The sequence below is a fragment of the Cenococcum geophilum genome (assembly GCF_001692895.1).
Source record: "Cenococcum geophilum 1.58 unplaced genomic scaffold K441scaffold_26, whole genome shotgun sequence".
Classification (NCBI taxonomy): domain Eukaryota; kingdom Fungi; phylum Ascomycota; class Dothideomycetes; order Gloniales; family Gloniaceae; genus Cenococcum; species Cenococcum geophilum.
Genome location: NW_027137584.1, coordinates 667996 through 691635, shown reverse-complemented (window position 1 = coordinate 691635; position 23640 = coordinate 667996). Strand labels below are relative to the sequence as shown.

Below are 23640 nucleotides of genomic sequence, written 5' to 3'. Positions count from 1 at the left end.
TTCAGAGTCTATGACATTCGCTCTCAGCGGCAGAAAGTCTTGTTCATATTGGATAATACCGAATTTCTAAAGTCCCCCGATTTCCCCGGTCATACGACGATCTCTCACTGCGTTCTCCTTGAGTGAGGAATCGACAGAACATTAAAAACTTGCTAGCTAAGTATCAAATCACAAAAAGCTAAGGCTGAAATATCTAATGGCGTAAAGAACGTATAAATATGTATAGTCTACTCTAAACATTTTCTTGTATGAAAAACTTCTAACACCAAATCTCTCTACCACGTCTATCTCCGCGCAAGCGCGACTGAGAAAACTGAGTTATCGCAATGACTAAAGCTGACCTTGATATCCTTAATACCCTCTTTCTCCGCAACCTCTGCGGCTCTACCATGAAGCTATTCAGATTAGCCAGCGTTCAATTAAAGTAGTGAAGAAATCGGCTGACCTTAACACCAGGCGGCCACGTCCCCTGCCCCTCCCCGCTCATATTCTCGATCTCAATCTCTCGCAGCCCCTCTCCGGCGCCTCGGCTCTGCACGCCGAGACTCTTGAAAACGGCTTCTTTTGCTGACCAGCGGCCCGCAAAACTGGCCTGTGCAGATGGCGTAGCGCGTGCGTAAGCTTGTTCGGCGGCGGTGAAGTTGCGTTCGATGAAGGTGGGGTTAGTGAAGGGGGTGGAGTCAATATCCTCGACATCAACACCGACGCTGATATTGGAGTCTGAGAGGTCCGAGGTAGAGGAGAGGAGCGTGGTGAGCATTTTGTGGACATCAGTCGGTTCAATGGGAGTGCATGCGCCAGTGGTTGAGACAGTAGTGGCTGCGGAAGGTGGGGTGGAAAAGCCGGGGGTCTGTGAGGCTGTAGAGAAGGCTCTAGCTGGCAGAGTCGGCAGTGGTATCACTCGCTTTGATGGTTGAGGGATTTTCTTCTCAGGGTTGAAGCGCAGGGACTGGGTCTTCTCGTCCCATGTGACGCGAGCATTTGGATCGAGGAATACGGCCGTTTCGTCCTTGGCATGGATAGGGTTGGACTTCACCTCTAAAATCGAATTCTTCATTAAGCCACTGATCCACTTCGCTGAAGCTCTATCGTGCCTTGCCGTTACGATTTGACAATAGTCGCGGTAGATCTCCCTCTCCAGCGTTGCGTACAAATAGCGTGGGTGCACACCGATGACTTGCCCACCCTTTTGCCCGAATCCAAATGATGTCACCGAGAAGGCTTTGATCATTTTCGAGGGATTCTTTAAAGTCTTGTTCGGGTATATAATACTTTCGAACTTCCGAAGCGCAATGTCTACATTGTCGGCGTTTCGGTTGCCTGGTATGATACCAGTGTTCATCATCTGCAAAGCGCCGTTCAGCATCCAAGCGCCTGCGCCACCCTTAGGATGTCCAGTCAAGTATTTCTGCGCCACGGCAAGGACTGGATTTCCTTTCTTGCGTCCGAGGTGTCGTATTTGCTTCTGGAGAATATCGGATTCATTCTTATCATTGGCTTTCGTAGATGTTCCGTGAAGAGACACTACCTCTATGTCATCGACCGTAAGATTCCAAACAGCTAATGCAGCCCTCAGAGGTGCAATTTCAGGGTTGTCGCGCGCAAAATCGTTGCCCCACGCATACCGGATGTCCCTAAGACCTCGCTCCGTCGCTTTTTGAATGGCTTGAACTTGGCTCTGATATTCCTCTTCGTCCGGACCGCTGGATCGATACATGTAATCTTTTTGCATCTTTTCCAGCATTTGCAATTGCATGTTATGCCAGTTGTGGAGCTCGTTTGTAGCATGCTCAATTTGACTGCGGCGGTAGTTGATATCAAGAAGAGGGGATGGATATAGAGAAGACGCCTCGCGAGCATTTGTCAATATACCCTGTCCTGGAGCTGGCACAGAGCGCCCGATCTTGTCGCTTGCCAAAGCAGTGGAGGCAACTATACCATATATCGGCAAACCCATCTTCAGAGCCAGCTCAGCACTGGCAATGATCTGAACACCAGCGCCCTGGGACTCCATAAATCCCGCACGAGTGGAAGCTGTGGGGCGAGACATTTCCGTGGGAGTGCGCCCTTTACTAAACTCATCGTGTGAGTTACTTGTAGCTTCCATATTGGCAAACTCTTGGGACAGCTCTTCGTTGAAGTCGTCTGTGCCTCCGACAAAACACATATCTGCTTTTCCTGTAATAATTGTCTCACATCCAATGTCTAGCGATTCGATGGAGGTGGCACATGAAAACACATATCTGCTTTTCCTGTAATAATTGTCTCACATCCAATGTCTAGCGATTCGATGGAGGTGGCACATGAAAACACATATCTGCTTTTCCTGTAATAATTGTCTCACATCCAATGTCTAGCGATTCGATGGAGGTGGCACATGCACCGACGGGACTCTTAATCGGGCCGGTCGATCCTAGAACAAGCATGTTGACCCATGCACCAACAGTGTTGATAAATGTCTCTTGCAGCACATCTTTTTGAACGGGGAGATCCATCCACCTGTCTCGGTATATACCCCTCAACGCCTGCGCGCCTCCAGCACCTGACCCTATACAGTTGCCAAGCATTGAAGGATGAATATATCGATAAATCTCGTGAGGGTCAGTGATGCCGGCACTCAGTAGGGCCTCGGAGAGCGCACAAAGTGTGTAGAGGGTGATAGGATCAACAAGCTGAACAATATCCTCGGGGATGCCATACCGTGTTGGATCCCAGCCTGATGGGATTTGACCGGCGACAAGCCGGTTGAAAGTAACCGCTTTTGGTATTAGCAAAGTCGCACCTCTCTTCAGCCTGACATTGTATGTATCTCCAGACCCTTCTACAGTAACCTTGTCACCATGTCGTAATTTGAATGCATCAGCCGTCGCTTTCGACGCTTCGAAAGGTTCTAGGTCCTCTTCAATTGCTACTTCATGCAGGAACTCCTTTTTCTCGGGATTGTACCCATAACAGACTTCCGGCTCAATGAGTCTTATTCCGGTATGCTCTTGAATCTGCTTCCCGTACTTGCTCTGAATGTCATCATCATGGACGGGCTCCCCTGATTTGGAGTCTACCCAGTCAGTATACTGAGTATCCTTGACCATGCCGTCAAAGTGCTTAATCAAGCCCATAATCCAAGCTATTTCAACATAGCCTTCCCTTGAAAACTTGCCATAAGCTTCCATCTCCCATCTCGTACGGGTATTGCCCCAGGGACCAAGCTCAGAGAATCCCACAACGACGACAACACGAGTGAGGTCCACCATGCCTTTGAGTGAAAGACTTGCAAGTTCGTAATTGTACTCAGGGAGAGAAGGGAAATCGACAAGCAGATTTGCCCTCGGGCGTCGCTCAGATTTTCCGGGAACACTGAGAGCTCTTTTATTCGCAACATCGTATAGAGCTTTTATTGATAACTCATTCTCCTTAGCAAGTGCTTTTCGTATCGTGCTCTCTTCATTGATCTTTGAACGAGCCCCTGAAAGTAATTCTTTGAGGTTGGGGACAAGATGTAAACCGCCGTTGAGATCTGCGTAGATCGGTCTTTCTCGACAGCGCATCACCATCTGCGGAGCCATCAATGCCAAGATATTGAAAGCCATCTCCGTTTGGGAGAATGTAACAACGTCATGAGTTTCGATTGCCTCAGCGACGATGTTGTTGACACTCATTAGTCCTGTCCCTCTGGTCCAGCCAATCACTGCTCCGCAGACTAGGAGATAATTACTCCATGACTCGGAATGCCACCGGTTAAGAAGGGTCTCCAAAGCAACTTTCGATTCGGAATAGAGTCCGTCTCCTCCAAAAGTTCCGTGGTTGGGCGACAGAGGGAGTATAACCTGTGTTGGACGCGTGTAAATCCTTCGTTGGTGTTTTTGTTTCTTGATATTGCCCAGCAGCCGGAGCGTGTTCACCAGCATTAGTCGATGAGCAAGCTCTGAAACCGAGTCGAGGCCATCTAACTCTCTTCCGCCCTCTGGAATAGCAGCAAAAGGAATGACTGCATCTAAATCAATCTTCAGGTTATCGTATATGTAGTTAATAAGTGCTTCACAATCCTGGGCGCTGCCTTGATTGAATTGCACTATTGTAAGCTCGGAACCTCTAGAACCGTATTCGGCATACATAGATTGATATGCACTAGCGGTGACTGAAGGTGCTCTACTGCTGGTCAGAATAACTCTAGCACCACCTTCAAGAAGACCCCTAACGATCTCAGTACCGATGGAACCTATGCCAGCCCCAGTAATCAAGACAACCTTTCCAGAGAAGCTCAAGCCGATTTCAGAGCCAATTTGGAGAGTGTCGAGGAAAGATGTAGTGTCTTCGCGGTCATATCGCCATTCACCTTCACAAACGCGTCGTAGGTGTACAAAAGGTAGTCTCTCCTTGGAAGACGGCAGCTTGACTCCGTGCCTTATAAGATCCACGTAACTGCCGGCACGAGGTCGATTTTCTCGAGGTATCTCCGAGTACTCGACCTTTCCGTTTGCCCTGATGGTAGTTTTCGGACCTTTAGGCACAGACGTGTAGCGGAATGTAGGCGGTTTGTGAATCGTGCTTTGACAGGCTAACATCAGTTGGTCTGCAAATTGAGCTGATCCATCAGGATGCAGCTGTTTACCAAAACCATCTCCAGCCATATGCTTAATCAGGTCGAGGAGTGTCTTATCTGAGCGGTTTGCAATCCTTACACATCTTTCAGCTAGCTCGATGCTGTTGATATCTATATCACCGGCCCTTATCTCGTTGAAAACCGAGACCACATCCTGCCGCGCCCGATTCCACCAGGAATTGTAGTGTCGTGCTTTCGCAGCATCAAAGACGGGCTTGATGCCTGCGGCATATTTTTCACCATGTTCAAGATTCCAGAGATCAAGTTCTCGTTTGGTGGCATCCTGACTTTGCCGAAGGATTTCGTTTGCTTGACTAGCAGAGCCCAGGTCGATTTTCAAGTAATTTGCCAAAAGCTCCAACTGGTGCTTGAAATACTTTGTTTGGTCTTGTTTCACCGCATCAAGCATTGCAGCATCGACCGCTACAGTAGCTAAGATGTCAGAACCGGCTCCGGAAGCAGTGGTAGTGAGTTTTACACTAGTATGTGCCACATATCTGCTGACAATAGAATCAAGGAATGCCTTAGCGGAATCATCATTGTCAAGACGTGTAGGCGGCTCCGAGGTAATAGCAATCAGAAGTGCTCCAAATTGACGACCTGATCCGAGACCCCATTTTGACTTCATGTAACCTTTCATAGCTGCCATATTGAAGCCAGCAGGCATCTTTGAAGATACCAATTTCGAGATCGAGGTCCCCGTCTGCTTACCGATAGCTCCGGAAAACGTTGAGCTTAAAACAGCGCCAAGCTCCTCCAAAGATTTCTCTTCAGAAAACTCAGGCAGCGGACCGAACTCGTTTCCGAGTTCTCCAATCAATTCATTTTGCAAAGTAGACTTGCCTTCGAAGTGTTAGTTGGCGCATGGAATAGGAATATGACACTTACCTCCAGACAAGTCCTTAATAGATCTTCCTGGAGATATCTCTTCGAAGCCTTTCTTTAACTTCTGCGCCACGACAGCACGAACCACATCCGTTGCCGCTGGGTCTGCATCTTCGAGCTCTACAATCGCTGATGCGGACTGTGCTACAGATACTGCTGGGAGTGGTGGTACTTCAGCCGGAGTCGGAGCTTGCTTCGCTGCCGGCGGTACAGCTAGTGGTGTATTTGGATTCGTATTTGAAGCCTGATGACTTGAAGGTTCCTCGACGTCGGAGTAATGATAGTAGATATCATTTGCGTCTTTGTTGTATGAGAGAATATTTCTCTTGATGCCCCAAGCTCGGTCGGTCGATGCGTACTTTGCTGCTAGAGTCCTTCTTGCTAGTCCACCTAAAATATCGGCAGGGCCAACTTCGATATAGCGTTCAATACCTTGAAGCCCACTGAAAAGAGTGTCCTGCGTATCGATCCTATGACGGTCAGAAACTCAACAACACTCTTTATAGTTTCCAACAATCGTCAATCGAGCACTTGGTACTCACCATCGAACAGGGGATGCAAACTGATAGCTGTAAGTCCTGCTTGTCAGAACAGTATCTTCCATGAATTCTGATATCACGTACGCGAGCAACTCGACGAGAAGCTTATGAGCAAGCTTCCTCTTCCTATCCAGAGACTTTTTGTAGAGGCGATCTGACGCCAAGGACCGTCGACGAGCCATTTTAATCTGCTGTATCCACCAAGGGAGGTCGAAATGGACTTTCGGTGAAGGCAAGAGAAGGGAGAAGGACGAGACTGATGAAGTAGATGAGATAATTACTTGAGCGAAGTGCTGGACATATATCAGAGAGCATGAATGATCTTCGCAAGCCTTTAATACACCTTCATGGGATACATTTGCTGCTTTTTCTGTCCTCGCTCCGGGGATGTAACGCTGTTTGTCTGCCGAAGATACGCCAATCTACATCGCAAGCCGACTCGGTGGCCATTTTTGGTCCCTACAGGTGGTACGTCCACTGGTATCCTTGCAGCGCGAACGGGTCATGTTTATGACGGCGAATAGTTCCGTGTTGCTTGCGTCTCGGTGTTTTGTGGAGCAATCGTGGAACCCGGTCGCCGAACCTCCGGAGGAAGGCCTTCAAGTACAATGTACTTACCTCAGCAAGCTCAGACGTGATTCTGTTGGTTCGGATTTTTAATCGGTCCGCAAGCGGACTAACTACGTTTGTGCGAAACCACCAGAATCACGTCTAAGCCACATATCCAAAGTTTCTTAGTATTCCATTAAAATCCGCGTTACGGAGGTTACGGATATTAAAATAACTTAACACTAGTATTTTATATTATTTTCTAAAGTTAATTAATTATATAATAGAACCTAGGCTTTTAGAATATATTATTTTTATTACTTAGGTATTTTTAGGTCTTATAATTATTTTCATTAAAAAAAAAACGCGTTATTAGGGATTATAAAACTCTATATAGCTTTACTAAACGCTAGCTAATATATATAAAACCCGTATAGATTTATAATAGCCACCCTAAAGAATCTATTATAGCCTAGCGGATATATTGTTAGCGACTCAGTCAATCGAGACATAAGTACGGCAAAATGGTCGCGCAAGCCTGTATGATTGGATTGTCTATAAACGAGAATCTAAAGCTAAAGAAAGGAAAGGAGAAGAAGGGGAGCGCCGCTCGAAGCTATATACGATCTTCGCGTCACGTGACCGCAATATGCGGCAATCTATGGCAACTTGCCGGTGCGTAGTTCTGCCAAGTTCTGCCAGTGCCGTAACATTACCCCCCCCTCTAAAAAAGCCTGCCCTTAGGCTTTGCCGCTAAAAGTCTTGGCAAGAGAATCTAACCAATTAGACAACTTTAACTACCAGTTAAAGTTCCTAGATATCTTAATACCTTACGTAACTAAGAAATTTCTAGGGTATTTTTGTCCTTATATTCTTCTAGTAGCTTATTATCTTTATTATACTAGCATTCTATCCACTTATCTAGGTACTTTAGCGGTCTAGGTTTATTAGGGTAATAGCTATAGAACTTTTAAAGCTTATAGGGGCTACCTATAAAGTTCTATATAGGGTACTAAGTAGGGTCTAAGTTATATCCTTTCCAACTAATATAATACTTTAACGTTCCCTTTACAAGTTTACAGGCCAGTATTTCTTTAATTTCCTATTTATTATTATCGTTAACTTAAATTAGCAGAGAAGGTTTATTCTTTTATCTAGGTAGTAGGTTATTTATAGCTTTCTATAGCTTATCCAGTAAGAAAATAGGGTAGACTTTAATTAAGTCTAGGAGCTTAACCTTATATAAGTTGCCTACTTTATTAAGAATCTTATATAGTCCTACTATCTTATAGTCTAGCTTACGGCTAGGCCATTCTATCTTCTAGTTCTTTATTATAACCTAAACTATATCGCCTATAGTAAAGTTAGGCTCGCGCCTATGCTTATTTACCTACTATTTTATTAATTTCTAGGCCTTTTTTAGGTTTATATAGGCTACTTTCTAGGCTTCTTCTAAGCGCTTAGCGTACTACTAGGCTTTCTTATAAGATAGTTTTTCGCGTATAGTTTAGGGCCCTTTTAGTCTTTCCTAGTTAAAGCTTATACGGGGTAGGTAACCTATTTCTAGTTAAATAAGGGTAAATCCGGTAGAGTTATAGGGTAGGGTTGCTTAGGCGTAGTCTATTAAGGGCAATAGTTTAGCCCAGTTATCTTAGAAGTAGTTAATAAAAGGCCAGAGTCTCTAGTTTAAGTATTAATTTACAATCTCCGTTTAACCGTCTATCTAGGGGTAATACGCCGTAAAAAGCTTTAGCTTAATACTTAAGATCTGGGTAAACTTATTCCAAAAGGCTAATATAAACTACGGCCCGCGGTTAGATATAATAGTGTCTAGTAATCTATAAATTTAGTAGACGTAGTAGATATACAGTCGGGCTACCTCTTTAGTATTAATATTTTTATAATAGGGAATTAAAAACGGGCGCTTGCCGAAGCGGTTAACTAGAATTATAACCATATCATATCCGTTACAGTCTAGAGGTAGCTTATAAAAGTCTATAGAGATATATTACCAGGGGCGGTTAGGTATTAAGAGGGGTTTTAATAGTCCTAGGGTTTTATCTTATAGAATTATAGACCTATAGCAGTTGTTGCAGTTCCGTACATAGCGGTCGATATCTATAACTATTCCAGGCCAGTAGTAGCGGTCGCCAATAATCCTACGGATCTTATTCTTTTTAGGGTGGGCTATAGAGACCTAGGTATATGCTTTAGCAATAAGCTAAGTTTATAAGTTCTATTCCTCTACCACTACCAGCCGTTCCTAATGCTTAAGTAATCCATTTTCGAGGGACTATGAGCTAGTAACGTTCTTTGCCTTTTTACGGTACTCCTGTAGAGAAGGGGCCGTACGGTTTATCTACAGCAATTTATTAATTAAGTTAAGTCCTAAAGGGTTAATAGGATACATCTTAGCGCCTAAGGGGTCTATACTTAGTTCTGCCTATATCCAGGGGTTAAGGTGCTCTAGTTGTAGTAGCGTCTAGGTCTATAATAAGATCTTCGCAGCTATATAGTTACCTAGGTCTTATTCGCGCCTAGTAAGAGTATCTACACAATTCGCAGCGCCTGGTCTATATATAATTAAGAAGTTAAACTAAGATAGGATATCCGCCTAGCGTGCCTACCGGGCCATAAGGGCCTTAGTTGTTATAAAGTATTCTAGGGCCTTATAATCTAACACTACTTTAATAGGTTTAGGGGTCCCCTCTAGCTATACACGCTAGTGCTAAAAGCTAGAGATAATAGCCAGCATTTCTTTATTATAGATATGGTAGTTTAGTTTAGCATCTATTATAATCTTTAAATAGTATATAATAGGGTACTATTCTCCATCTAGTTACTTCTAGGAAAAAACACTAGCTATTACGCCGTTTAAGGCATTAGTTTCTAGCATTAAGGGCCATTTTAAGTTAAAGTAGGCAAGTAGGGGGGCCAACACTAGCCGTTTTTTAAGCTTATTAAAGGCCTACATATATATAGCGTTAAAGTAAAAGGGCTAGTCTTTCCTAGTAAGGCGGTTAAGAGGCCGGGTAATCTTGCTGTAGTTCTTAATAAAGCGTTAGTAGAAGTTACAGAAACCTAAAAACAATTACACCCCCTTTACGGTCCAAGGGGGCGTCTACTAGTTAATTGCGGTCGTTTTCTCTAGGTCGGCCTTAATTCCGTCTATACTAATAATAAAACCTAAGTACTTTATACGCTTAATACTAAATTCCAACTTCTTAATATTAGCCTAGAGGCCAGCTTTATAGAGCCGTTATAGGACTTTATAGACATGCTCCTCATATTCTAGTTTATTCTCTAAATAGATTATAATATTATCTAAATAGGCCGTATAGAAGTCGTTAAAGTAGTTAAAGAGTATATCGTTTATATACCGCTGGTATATAGCTAGTCCATTAATTAGTCCAAAAGGAAGTACCTTATATTTATACGTCCCGTAACAGGTCTAGAATATAATAAGATCCTTAGACCTAGGGTCTATTCTAATTTAGTAAAAAGCCTGGCGGATATTAAGCTTTATAAAAACCTTAGCTCTACTTATTTAGGTAAGAGTCTCATTAAGTAAGGGTAGCGGGTAGCGGTCCTTATGGGTCATATTATTTAGCTTACGGTAGTTAATACAGAAGCGTAGTCCTCTATTTAGCTTTTTAATAAAAAGAATAGGTAAGTTAAAAGGGGCTTAGCTAGGCTCAATAAAGCCCTTATTTAGGTTATCAATAAGGTACTACTTTATGGCCTATAATTCGGCAATAAACTATAGGTAGAGAGGGCTAAAGCTAAGGGTGCTTCCCTTATCTTGCTCGATCTCAATTTTATAATTATATAGTTAGTAGGGTAAAAGCATATTAGACGCTGCCTTAGAGAATACGTCTTTAAATTTCCGGTATTAATCGGGCAGTTTTTACTCTACTAGTTCTTTATCTATAAGCCCGCTTTCCTATCCGCTAAGCTCGCTTTCCTTTTCCTTAATTATTTAGTCAATTTCGTATAGGCTAGTCGTAAAGGCAACGGTATTAGGCTAAACTAGGTTCTAGTAGAATCCTACAGCGCTAATGTAGCAGACATTAACTGGTAGGAGGTCTATAGGTTTCTTTAGCGTCCGTTAGGCCGTAGTTTACAGTATAGGGTTTATAGTCTTCCTTAGCTTATATTCCATTTTCCATAAGTTATTCTTCCTATCTATTAGTTTAGTATAGCGTCCAATATCCCTAGCTTTCCTTTATGGCTTTATAGGGTTCTCTATAGGGAACTTAGCTAGGTCACTACTAACTTCCTAGGTCTTTAGTGCGGGTAGCGTAATATAGGTAGTCTAGGGGCGGCGTAGTATACGGATCCATTGCGGGTTAAGCTATACGTCCTTCTTAAAGGCCTAGTCTCTGCGTATAGCATCGGCCTAGTAAATAGTATTAATCTAGGGCCGTATAAGGTTTTCTATTATAATACTAATTTCTTTTATAAAGGAAGGGGTTAGGGGTAGAGTTTTGGGCCAAATAAGCCGTCTACTCCGTACTTTAAGCTGCAAGCCTAAATAGGCTAGCCATTTTCTTCCTAAGATTATATTATGGCTTCCTAAGTCCGTAATAAGAAAGGGGATATTATACTACCTTTGTCTATTAACGTAGAGGTAAATCCACAAGATAGTTATAATAGGTGGCCCTATCCGTCCGTTATAACCGCAAATAGGGATTAGTTTGGGCAGTTCTTTAAGGGGTGTATTTAAAAAGTCAGCCAGTTTTACAGCGCACTTTATATTAATTAAGGTAAAGGCATTTACTCCTAAGTTAGCTAAAGTAGAAGTTAAAACTTAATATCTATTACAAAATAAAGTATAAGGGATAATGCAGCTTCTTCTACCAACTAGCTAACCTAGATCGATATATAATATATTAATCCCTTTTAACCCTAGAGAGGAGTCTTCCTTTAGGGTTCCTCTTTTTCCGGCTCTATACTATCCTCCTAAATTAATAAGACCTTATTTATTCTTACCTTTATCGGGCAGTTCCTTATAGAGTAGCCTATTTAACCACACAAGAAGCAAGCTCCTTAATCGCTAAGGGCCTATATACGGGGGTCGCTATATATAGGCCGGGTGTACACTAGGCCCATAGTAGGGGTAGCTACGCGGCTAGCTGCTAGGTTAGCTATAGGAGTTACTAATTGTGCCAGGGCACTATAGGCCGTACTTATAGTACTTACGGCCTGGTTTACAATGTTTCTAGTTTTTAGCCAGTTAGCGCGTGCCTTAATTTAATAGAGGCCTTAGTTAATAGCTAGGCAATAGTCCGTAAGTTCCTTTAACGTCTATACCGTAGTATAAGCTAGCAATACGGCCCGCTGTAGGTCCAGGGTAAGCTTATTAAAGAGGTTTGGTAGTAGGTCTTCCTAGGGGATCTAGGCCTATCCGGCCAGGTATAGAAAGCGGGTTTAAAAGGCCAAAAAGGTCTCCGTTATTTTTATATTTAGGCTTTTATAGCTAAGGCGGGCGTTCTATACTTTAAAAGGGTCCTTATAAATAAAAAATAAGTATTTAATTATTTCTTCTTTAGAAATAAAGGGGTCTACTAAGTCTTTAGTATATTATGGGCGTAAATGCGTCTAGGCGTCTCCGCTAGTACGGCCGAAGACATAGGCCATTCTGGCTCGGGCGTTAGGGAAGTAATCTACATTAACTTTAAGCTTATCCCATAATTAGAGCTTCCAATTATTAAATATAGGGTCGGTTCCGTCTGTAAGTAGTAGGGGGTCCGCAACCTTTGCTAACCGCTTTGGTACTACATAGGCCTTAGTAGATCCACTAAGGCGCTAGGATAGGGCCTAAAGGACTATAGTAAGTCTTTAGTTGTCTAATAATGACTCATTATTAGATATAGGGGTATCTCTGGCTTCAAGCAGCTCTCGCAATTGTTTAATTTCGGTATTAGCAGCCGCAAGCTCCGCCTAGGGGGTTGAAACGTTAATTGTTTCTTCGTCTAAAGTATTTAAGGGTCCTGCAGCTGCTTTACCTACTACTGTAGTTCATGGTATAGTGGTAGGGGTATTAGGTAATTCCGGGTAATTTCTTCAGGGGTTCTAGTCTATATGTGTCTTATAGGTCCTTTCCTTAGGGTTCTGTTCTTTTCTTTTAGGTCCTATCCTTGTGGTCCTAGTAATGTCCTTAGGGTCCTATTCTATGTTCTCATAGATATATTTAAGTTCCTTCTTAGGAAGAAAGAGTAGAGTAAGCTTTAGATAATGTTAGCGACTTAGTTAATCGAGACATAAGTACGGCAAAATAGTCGCGCAAGCCTGTACGATTGGATTGTCTATAAACGAGAATCTAAAGCTAAAGAAAGGAAAGGAGAAGAAGGGGAGCGCCGCTCGAAGCTATATACGATCTTCGCGTCACGTGACCGCAATATGCGGCAATCTGTAGCAACTTGCCGGTGCGTAGTTCTGCCAAGTTCTGCCAGTGCCGTAACATATATAGCGTCTATATTATAGTGTAAAACACCTACTAAAACCTTATCTTACGCCTACTACTAAGTTATAGATATCTAGGTAAATCTACCGTATGCCAGCACTAAAACCCACTAGGTAGAGAGGGAGGAAGTTAAATAAGGTGCTAGAACAGCCGTGGCCGTATTAAGTATTAGATAATTAAATTTATAGGAGTTATAGAATAGATTAGAAACAACGGCTATAGGACCTTTAAGATTAGCTTCTTATACTTTATAGAGAGAGTAAGGCCTAGTAGCTAAGTAAGCTTAATAAGGCTATTACTTTTTTATATCCGTATTATGGACATACGGAGCAGCTTAAAGCCCTTAGGTAGCTGCTATTTAAGAAAAAAGATATAATACTTATTATAAGAACCTTATTTAGCAAAAGTATAATAATATAAGTAATACTATATCTTCTTTAGGCCTTAGTAGTAATTATTATTTTATTACTTAATGTAATTAGTATAGAGTAGAAGGTAAAGATTAAGGAGCTTTCTAAAATAAGGCCGGTTTATATATACGCCGAGATAATATCCACACGTCTTTTATAGGAAATCCGTATTAGAGTATACACCTATATTTTAATATCGCTAGAGCTATTAGTTAGTAAAAGGTTCTATAAAACTCTTACTAACCCTGCCTTTTATATATATATTGGCTTAGTAGTAATTAATAAGGTACACCTTATAGCTAATTAGGGGGGTTTATTTTAGAGTTCGTATACACAGCTATAGAAAGTATAGTCGTTATTAGGGCGGAAGCTTTAGTTTACTTATACTGCAACGCTTAATAATATAATATTTAAGATTATTAAAGAGTTAGTAGGCTTTTAAAATAATATTAATATAATACGGATATCAATTAACTAGCTAGATCTATTAATTATTAAAGAATACGTTAAGTAAGGAAGTAAGAAGTTTTTTAAGAGCTTATACTTTATTATAGACCGCGCGTATACCGCTATATCCGCTAAGTAGGAAATTTAATATACGCTAACTCCTTACTAGATTCTAAAGATAATTATCTTCCTTAATTTAAAGGACCTAATATTACTAGGGAGGGATATAATTTATTTATGGTTGGTATATTATAGGTACTAGGAAGTATAGGCTAGAAAAACTATTTAGCTTTATTATACATTATTAGCTATTACGGATAAAGATAGACTATATAAGGAGTTAAGAAAGCCTAACTCTAAAATCTATATTCTGCTCTCCTCTAACGCGCTTACTTATAGTACTAATATTCCTAATTTTAACTATATTGCGTAGTATTGCATATATAGAGATAAGTCTATTAATATAATATAGCAATGACTTAGACGCGGTACTTATAGTAGTAGTTAAAAAGGTAAGGCGATATTTCTAATTAAGGATTAGTATAAAGGTCCGCGTAAGGATATTACTAGGCTAGCTAAAAATTGTGGTTATACTAGTAGAGCCTTCCAATCTTAGCTAAGTTAACTTAGCCGCGAATATTATATTAAGTGATAGGTGTTATAAGAGGACGGGGCTACTAATTTTGCTAGCAATATATCTTTAAGAGTGTCTATATATAGTAATACTAATTCTAATACGTCCGTATCTAATATAGGATGAGAGCTTAGTCTAGGTGGAATATCCGTAGTTCTACCTACGGATATTCTACTAAAGAAGCTAGCGCGGCGCTAAAAGACTAAAGCTAAGAAAAGAGCAGCTCTCTCCTATTATATATATGCTCTTATAAATAAGGAAAAGGGCTACTTATAAAAAATTATATTAGAGAACTATAAGGAGCAGTCTCCGTCCACTAGTGGCTAGGGTTATTGCTTTAACTATAATCCTACTTTACAGGCTTTTAAAGAGTTTAATATCCGTAAGCCGTATATAGAGGGGATTCTAAGGAAGATGTAATAAAAGGCCTTTACCGTAAGTATAAAAAACTAATTCTGTAACTAGATGGAGAAGAAATATTAGCATACTGTTTAGAATTTAACCTTAAGCTATGTTATATCTAATAAGTAAATTACCGCTCTTTATAGCTGCGCCTAGTATATAGTAGTAGATTCTTTAATTAACGTCTAATACGGATCCTATCTAGGCTCACGCAGACTACTCCGTACACAAGGGGAAAGTAATATTAATAGGAAAAACCCCTTGCTATTGGGGGGAGGAAAAACCCTATGAGCCACTTTAGTAGGATGAAAAACCCCGAATTGCCATGCCTGTACAAGCAGCGGCCCTGCGGGCCTACAGCTTGTCCTCCTCCTTGGATGTTTCAAACTCCTTAGGAACCACTGCTTCCTTCTCTAGCTTATCTAAAGCTAGGGTTCACTACGTCCTAGCTAGGCCTTACCGATCGATTGCTATATGCTTATAGTTGTGCCCTATATCCTAACTACCCCTGTATGCTATCTCTTGTTAACCATTACCATATACGCCATGCCTCCCCCCCCCCTAAGGCCTATTGAAGGCGTAAGGGGGATTCATCCGATCTACTATCCTAAAACTAAAAGATAAAAGCGGGATGTGTGTGTGTGTATATCTGGGTATCTTTTATGCCTAGGCCCTAGTCACTAGGCCCTCTCTAAGGGCACTACTCCGTTAAGAGGAGACAAGGAAAACCGTACGGGGTTATCCAGCTACCGCTTTCAGTAGTATTATAGCAGTACGGCGAGTAACCGCATGCTCCGCGGGCGATCGCCCTAGGGGTTAGGAGGGGCCGTATATTTGCTCGTTTATTCGTTTGTTCGCGTTTACCTATTCGTTAATATAAGGTTATCGATGCTTTCCACTGGGGGACGGGGGGTGATATCGAATACTGTGCATTCATGTTGGATCGTATAGGTGCCCTGGATAGGAGAATGTAGTAGTCGTCGTACTGTAGAGAGCCAACAGTAGTGGTTTTTAAGATCTCACCATCTGAAAATTTTTCACTACCGCCCTTAACGCCTATAACCACCATAGGTCCTATCCGCACGCTATACGACGTCTCTGCGTTGGCTCTAGATCTGAACTTCGAAGACTAGGTTCGTAGCCATCACCACGTACAGGTGCAGAGTCCGATTTCGACGGCTTGCGCCTAGTATATAACTAGTTATAAGGCACTTAAGAAAAACCTACCTAATTAGGATTATGGTTAGCTTAGTAATAATCTAAATAAGTTTATTACCTTTATTTAAAAGGAGGTAGAAAAGGTAAATTAGGTAGAGAGCTAGCTATTAGTATTAGTAAGCAAATTAAAAGATAGCGTAGAGTGGATATTACCATAGTCTAGGGTAGCGGAGAGGCGTATAGTATTGGTAGCTTAAAGTCCGTAAATATAAGTAGCCTAGCTACCTTAATCAATATCTACCGAAAATCCGCATGTAGGGCTGCTGATACTATTACCTTTTTAGCCTACGTCTAGTAGGAATGCGTAGCTGGCTAGCCTAAACTCTAGCTAGCAGAATACCTTTAGGCTAAGTATACTAAAACCCCATAACGGATATCTAGGATCTTAAAATTAGGCTGGGTATTAACAGCCCTAGGGTAATAATCAGCGTCTATTATCCGGTATTAAGTATCGGCCTCTCGGATATTAGGGTCTATATTATAATAATAGATATTAACTCCCTATAGCTCTAGGATATCTAAGTCTATACTATAGCATTAGAAACTAGTCTCTAGGGTAGGCTAGGTATTATAGCTTATAAGGTAGCTCTATATCTTAACCCTTAGAATAATCTGGATATTAGAGCTTATAGCGTAATATTAGGTCTTAGCCCTTAGAGTAATCTAGATATTAAAACTTATAGTGGAGCATTAAATCTAAATCTTTAGGGTAGTCTGAGTATTAGAGCTTATAGTGCAATACTAAGTCTTAACTTTTAAATAAACCTAAGGTTTAATATTCGTAATATAGCACCGGATCTCTAATTATAAAAAATTCTAAAGTTTAAAATCTGTAGTATAGTACTAGTTCCTAGGTGGTATAAAATCTGGAAATTTATAATTTATAATATAGTACCAGATCTCCGCTTTTAGGAAACTCTAAGGCTTAGGGTTTATAGGCTAATACTTAATCTCCGCCCTCTAAACTAGGCGCAGTTTAGAGTTTATATACTAATACTTAATCCCCGCCTTCTAAATTAGGTATAGCCTAGAATTTATAGTCTAATATTTAATCTCCGCTCTCTAAACTAAGTGTAGCTTAAAACCTACAGCCTAGTGCTTAATCTCTACCCTTGGTTTTAAATATAACGCAGCTTTAGTAGGTTAGTATTTAATATTCCTTAGCATTTCACTTATTTATTAACTTAACTAGGACTAGGGTAGAGCTCTAATTAATGTCTGGGTGTTAAGTGTTAATCTCCGTATACGTATTTAAATAGTCCATTAGAGTCTTATTTAGAGAGATACTAAGGTTTATACCTAAAGCTCCTAAAACCTATAGAACCTATATTATATTAGCCATTTAGTTTAAGTGTCTTACAATCCTTATAACTAGATAACATCCGTTCTTCTTAGGCTACTATACCTTAAGATTCTTAGCTAATAGCAGATCTGCCTTATAGTAAGAGAAAATAAAAGAATGTATTTGCGCACTTTAAAAGTAAAAAATCCGCTTACTAAGTGAACCTAATATCCGCTTATAACCCTTCTTTAGCACCTTAATTAGGCGGTAATTCTATATTAATATTACTTTGTAAGTTAACTAGACGGCGCCCACTAACCTTAATTAGTAGTAACTTAACTATAAAGGATTTGCGCGTTACAAATAAGCGTTTATAAGGTGGTTAATATTTACTAAGGTAAGTTACTATAGCAATTACTTATTAGTAAGCTAATTTAATAAAATTGGCAGCGCGGATATTTACCTTTAATTAACCTCCGCACCTTTTACTTTATAGCATTATACCGCAAACTTTATTATTGTTATTTCGTCTACTGTCTATTAGCATACTACTATCTATAATGCCTTTTTTTATACCTCTAAACACGTTTAATAGTTATTTAGTTAAGGAACTTAATATACGCGACGTTAATAATAAAATAATTAAGGACGCTTTTAAGGACGCCCTTTCTTTCACTAATCCTTTAGGGTTTTTGTCTAAAGAGTTAGCTTTCTAATACTAAATTATGCCTATAGCTAATATAATTTTAGGAAATATATACTAAAACACTCTTTGTTAGATCTAGTAGAGTACTATAATAAGGCTATTACGAAATCCGCTGGAAATCCGCTTACCTGTTTACTGCCTAGCTCTTTACTACCTACTTCTTTACCGCCTACTTCTTTACTGCCTACCTCTTTACCACCTACCTCTTCGCCGCCTACTACTTCTAAAAAGTTTAATTATCGTTATACTTCTACTTCTCTTAAGAGGTAGGCTAATAGAATTGCTACGCAAAATGTTTAGTATAAGATAGCCTTTAAATCGTATATGTTAATTATACTATTTTAGTATCTTGTCTATTAATTTACCTCTTATAGTAACCTAATAGAAATGTTGGAGATTTTAGATGATGATAAAGAGAGCAATCTTAATAACGCCGACTCTCCTAAAAGCCCTCCTCTATTCTCTTATAATCTCTATAGCCCTTATAAGCTCTATAGTACGTAGACGGCCTAAGCTATAATGTCTAATATTAATATAAATAAGCGCCTTCCTATTTAAGTGCTGTTAGTAAATAAATGGTATACCCTAAAAGCTAGTGCTTAGGAGAATATAAAGGAAGCTTACTAGCGGATATATACCTACGTCTAGAATATTAAGGGTAGCTCTAGTATACTGCGCGATCTGCTATACGCTCTATATATTAAGTAAGACTATAAATATTGCGTTTATAAGTAGGACTCTAGACCTTATTTTAGAGGTATATGCTTAAGATATCGCTTAGGTAGTAGGTTATGCGAAAAGGTATATACTATATATGTTAATAGTATACTATTATTCTATTAGCTAATACGTATATAGGATAGTTTGCTAAAACCAGAGCCGGTTATACCTTAGCGCTAAAAACATACGTAATTAGCTTCTGCTAGTAATCTGGCTGAAACACCTAGTAAGGTATAATATCCGCATTTTAATAATACGGATACTGCTGATATCCGTATAGCTTTATACCCGCACTATCCCCCCTCTAGAGACCTCCCCTCCCTTAAAGACTTCTACTCTTTTATTAATTCCTAGCACGTCTAGTGCTGCTTCTAGTACTTCTACTCGCACAAAATCTGTTAGGATATATTTAGTAATTACTATTTCCACGCGCGTTAATATAGTTGGTAAACAGGTAACTAATATAGCGAAAAATATTTAAGCTATAGACCGCCAGTTAAATAAGTTTGGAGATTCTCTAAGTAAGATAAAGGATAAGCTTACGTTCCTAAGGCGTGGTGTTACTGCGCTTATACGTAACGCTAGGTTACTAGATATAGAATTTAAGTAGATATAGGTTAGCTATTACTGCGGGTTAGCTATTATTACGGGTTTAAAGCAATAAAATAGTAGTTTTTACCTCTCTGCTATTATGTATAAATTAAGTCTCTGCCTTATATTTAATAGATATACTTAATTAATATTATAATATCTGTATAAGCTAGAATAAAGATATCCGTATAAGCTAGGATAAAGATATCTGCATAAGCTAAGATAAAGATATTTATATATCTACACCGCTGATGTTTACTAAGGTAAGTTACTATAGCAGCGATTATTTGTTAGTGCGCTGTTTTAATAAAATTTGCAGATTGGATATTTACCTTAAATTAACCTCTGCATATCTTCTTCCTCTACTAACTTTTTACCTTACAGCACCGTACCGTAAACTTTATTATTATTATTTTATCTACTGTCTCCTAGCATTCTACTATCTACGATGCCTTTATTTACGCCTATAAATGATATTAATATAAGCAACAGCAGCGAGGCAGTTAAGGAACTTAATATGCGCGAAATGAATAAGGATGCTGTTAAGCACGCTATAGCTACTCTTATTAAGCCTTTAGACTCTATTCCTAAAGAGTAAGCTTTCTAATACTAAATTATGCCTATAGCTAATGTGATTTTAGAAAATATATACTAAAGCGCTCTTTATAGGATTTAGTAGATAATAAAAATACGGATAAAGTAAAATCTGCTAAAAATCCGCGCACCTTTTTGCTGCCTATCTTTCCGTTGCCTATATCTTTGCTATTAGCCTCTTCGCTATCCGCTTCTTCGCTATCTACCTCTCTATTGCTGCTACCTAATACTTCTAAAAGGAGGCTTAATAAGGCTCGTTTATCTTCTTTTCTTAGAAAGTAGGCTAAAAAGGCTGCTAATACAAATCTAAAGGCTAAGATAGCCATTAAATCGTATATGTTAGTTATACTGCCTTAACGTCTTGTTTACTAATTTACCTCTTATAGTAACCTAACAGAAATATTAGAGACCCTAGATAACGATAAAGAGAGTAATTTTAATAACGCTAACTCTCCTAAAAGCCCTCCTTTATCCTCTTATAATCTCCACAGCCCTTATAATCTTTGTAGCACTATAAGTATAAACAAGCGCCTTCCTATCTAAGTGCCGTTAGTGAATAAATGGTATACTCTAAAAGCTAGTGTTTAGGAGAATATAAAGGAAAGTTGCTAGCGGATATTAACATACGTCTAGAATATTAAGGGTAGCTTTAGTGAGCTGTGTAATCCGCTATATACTCTATATAAGAAGTATAGCTATAAATGCCGCGTTTATAAGAAGGACTCTAGGCCTTATTTTAGGGGTGTATGCTTAAGATATTGTGTGGGTGGCAGGTTGTATGGAAAGGTATATGCTAATAGTATACCATTATTCTATTAGCTAACACGCGTATAGGAAGGTTTACTAAATCCTAAGCCAGTTATACCTTAGGGTAGAAAATATGCAAAATTAACTTCTACTAATAATCTAGCTAAAACGCCTACTAAGAAGGTATAGTACCTATGTTAATAATACGGATATTACTAATATCCGTATAGCTTCGTTCTCATACTATCCCCGCCCACGCTACTACGCCTCCCCCCCCTACTAAGACCTCTACCCCTATTAAGACTTCTACTTACAGTAGTACGCGCGGCCGTAGAGGTACCTACTCTGCCGCTTCTCCTCTAACTCTTTTACTAATTACTAGCACGCTAGGTGCTGCTATTACTATTACCGCTTTCGCTAGCATAGGATCTATTAGGGTATATTTAGCAATCACTGTTTTTGTGTGTATTAATATAGTTTATAAATAGGTGACTAATATAGTAAAAGATATTTAAGCTATAAACCGCCGGTTAAATAAGTTTAGAGATTTTCTAAGTAAGATAAAGGATAAGCTTGCGTTCCTAAGGCGTAGTGTTACTACACTTATATATAATACTGGGCTACTAGATATTAAATAAGTAGATATAAGTTAGCTATTGCTATGGGTTGGCTATTATTGCGGGTTTATAATAATAAAATAGTAGCTTTTACCTTTTTGCTACTATATATATAGGAATTAAGTCTCCGTCTTAAATTTAATAAATATACTTAATTAATATTATAATATCCGTATAAGCTAAGGTAAAGATATCCGTATAAGCTAAGATAAAGATATCCGTATAAGCTAAGATGAAGATATTTATATATCCGTACTATAAAATAGCTAACTGCTACGTTATATACTACGTACTAAGAAGATTATATGCTGGTTAGAATTAATATTAATAAAAGAACTCGCTTAATATATTAAGATAGAAACGTACTATAAGCCTAAGCATTTAAAAGTCCTTCGGCATATTATCTATAGCCTTATTAAATCCGTCCTTATAAGGGTTGTATAGTAAACCGCTAATATAAGATATCCGCATATTAAAATTAGTAATGCCGCCCTATAAGAGCCGCTCTAATCTAAGTTAAAGAATAGTAGGTGCCTTAAACCTAATATCCCGTACACGCTAACGTATAATTAAGTCCTTAGCAATTATATCCGTAAGGGACTAGATATTAACCGTAGGAGGCTTAATTATATAATCAGATATCGTCTACTTACTAAATGCGCCCTTAAACTTAGCATAAAGAGGTCTAGTATAGCTTATAGTAAGAACACTCTACCTAAATAGAGAGTCTATTTTAAAGGTTGAGTTTCTGCGTGATTAGAGTAGCTCCTTTAGCTGAAGATTTAGTAGTTTATTAAGTTAATTAGCTTTAAAAAAGCTATTCGGCTCTCCGCGATTATTAATTAACCCGTTCACAAGTATAGCCCGCTAAAGTACTAGATTATACACCTCTGTTATAATTAACCTCTAGAAGTACATTATTTTAGATACGTAGTTATTACTCTTTAATCCGGTAAAGTAAAGGTAAAGGCGGGCAATTATACGCTTTAGAAGGCCGATATCCGCATACTTAATAGCATATTTTAACACTTTATATATTTTAACCACCTATAAATACCGAATATAATTAAAGAACTCTATATTAACAATCTAAGCGGGCTAGCTTATAGTAGTGGAGCTGGGTTTTATAAGTAATTAATTTATAATTTAAGAACCTCTACAGGCGGAGGTTTACGGAGAAACTAATTTATTAGCCTTACGGCTAACTTTAAAGCTAAAACCCGCTGCGCGGATATCCTTAATATGCTATAGAAACTGCTCGGGTATTAAGGATCTAATATATCTTTTAACCGCGCCTTCTTTATGGATGTTAAGCCTATTGCAGATATATATTAAGAAGAGCGCAATAATACGCGTATTAAAACTATGCAGTACTAGCTCTTTAAGATAGTAGAAGGGAGAGTGCTCTATAGAAATATTTTATCGCCTAAGGTAATTTATATAAGTATAGAGCGTAGAGTACTACTACGCATATTGCTTACCACTAAAGAAAGTCCTTATAATTATATATAGGAAGTTTAACTAAAGGTGCCAAAGACCTAGAATAGGTAGTACCTAATAGTAGCTATTATATAAGAGCGCAGCCTCTACCTACTTTTGCTTATAGGTATAGATAAGCTTTATGGTTTTCTGGTTACTATATACCAGATATAATTAGTTTTAGAAATCGTTATTATAATTAAGTTATAGTTGCTCTAGGAATATTGTCTTAAGTATACGGTAGTTACTATTTATAGAAGCCTCGCTCTCTATAATAGGGCCTAGGTTTATATACGTTGTCTTTACGGATAGTAGAATATTAATCTCTAGTATACGCGGATATTCTAGCTTAGTATTAGATTTAAAAATACTATTTACAGTAGCCGGATATGCGCTTTGTAAAGCATCTATAATTATAAATATAGATATCCGATTCTAAACACTATTATATATATTACCTGGCGCCTTAGCAATATCCTTAATCCGAAGTTACACCCGGTTATATAGTATACTTTAAAGAAGGCTACTAGGGGGAATATAGGATCCGCGGATAAGCTTTCTAGTAGTATAGAAATAGAAAATACTAGTGTCTCTAATTAACTAATATCGCGTTCGCTTAAGGTAGTTAAAATTATTATATATAATATAGATATTATTAAAAGCGGATATTAATTAGAGGTAAGTCTTTAATAACGTTAGCGCTAGTATATCCGCCGCTAGTATTATAACCTTCCTTAAAGCGTTTGGCTAATTC

General features: G+C 39.1%; 1 protein-coding gene across 1 annotated transcript; it reads right to left on the bottom strand.

Annotated features, from left to right (window-relative positions):
• Nucleotides 1-26: 26 nt before the first annotated feature.
• On the bottom strand, nt 27-6206 carry K441DRAFT_612723 (uncharacterized protein; the record flags this gene model as incomplete). The annotated part of the gene is made up of 6 exons (XM_067645626.1): nt 27-395; nt 446-2229; nt 2378-5443; nt 5489-5955; nt 6028-6054; nt 6109-6206. 6 exons carry the CDS (start codon nt 6204-6206, stop codon nt 285-287), a joined length of 5553 nt encoding a protein of 1850 aa, XP_067502973.1. The 3' UTR covers nt 27-284.
• Nucleotides 6207-23640: the final 17434 nt, after the last annotated feature.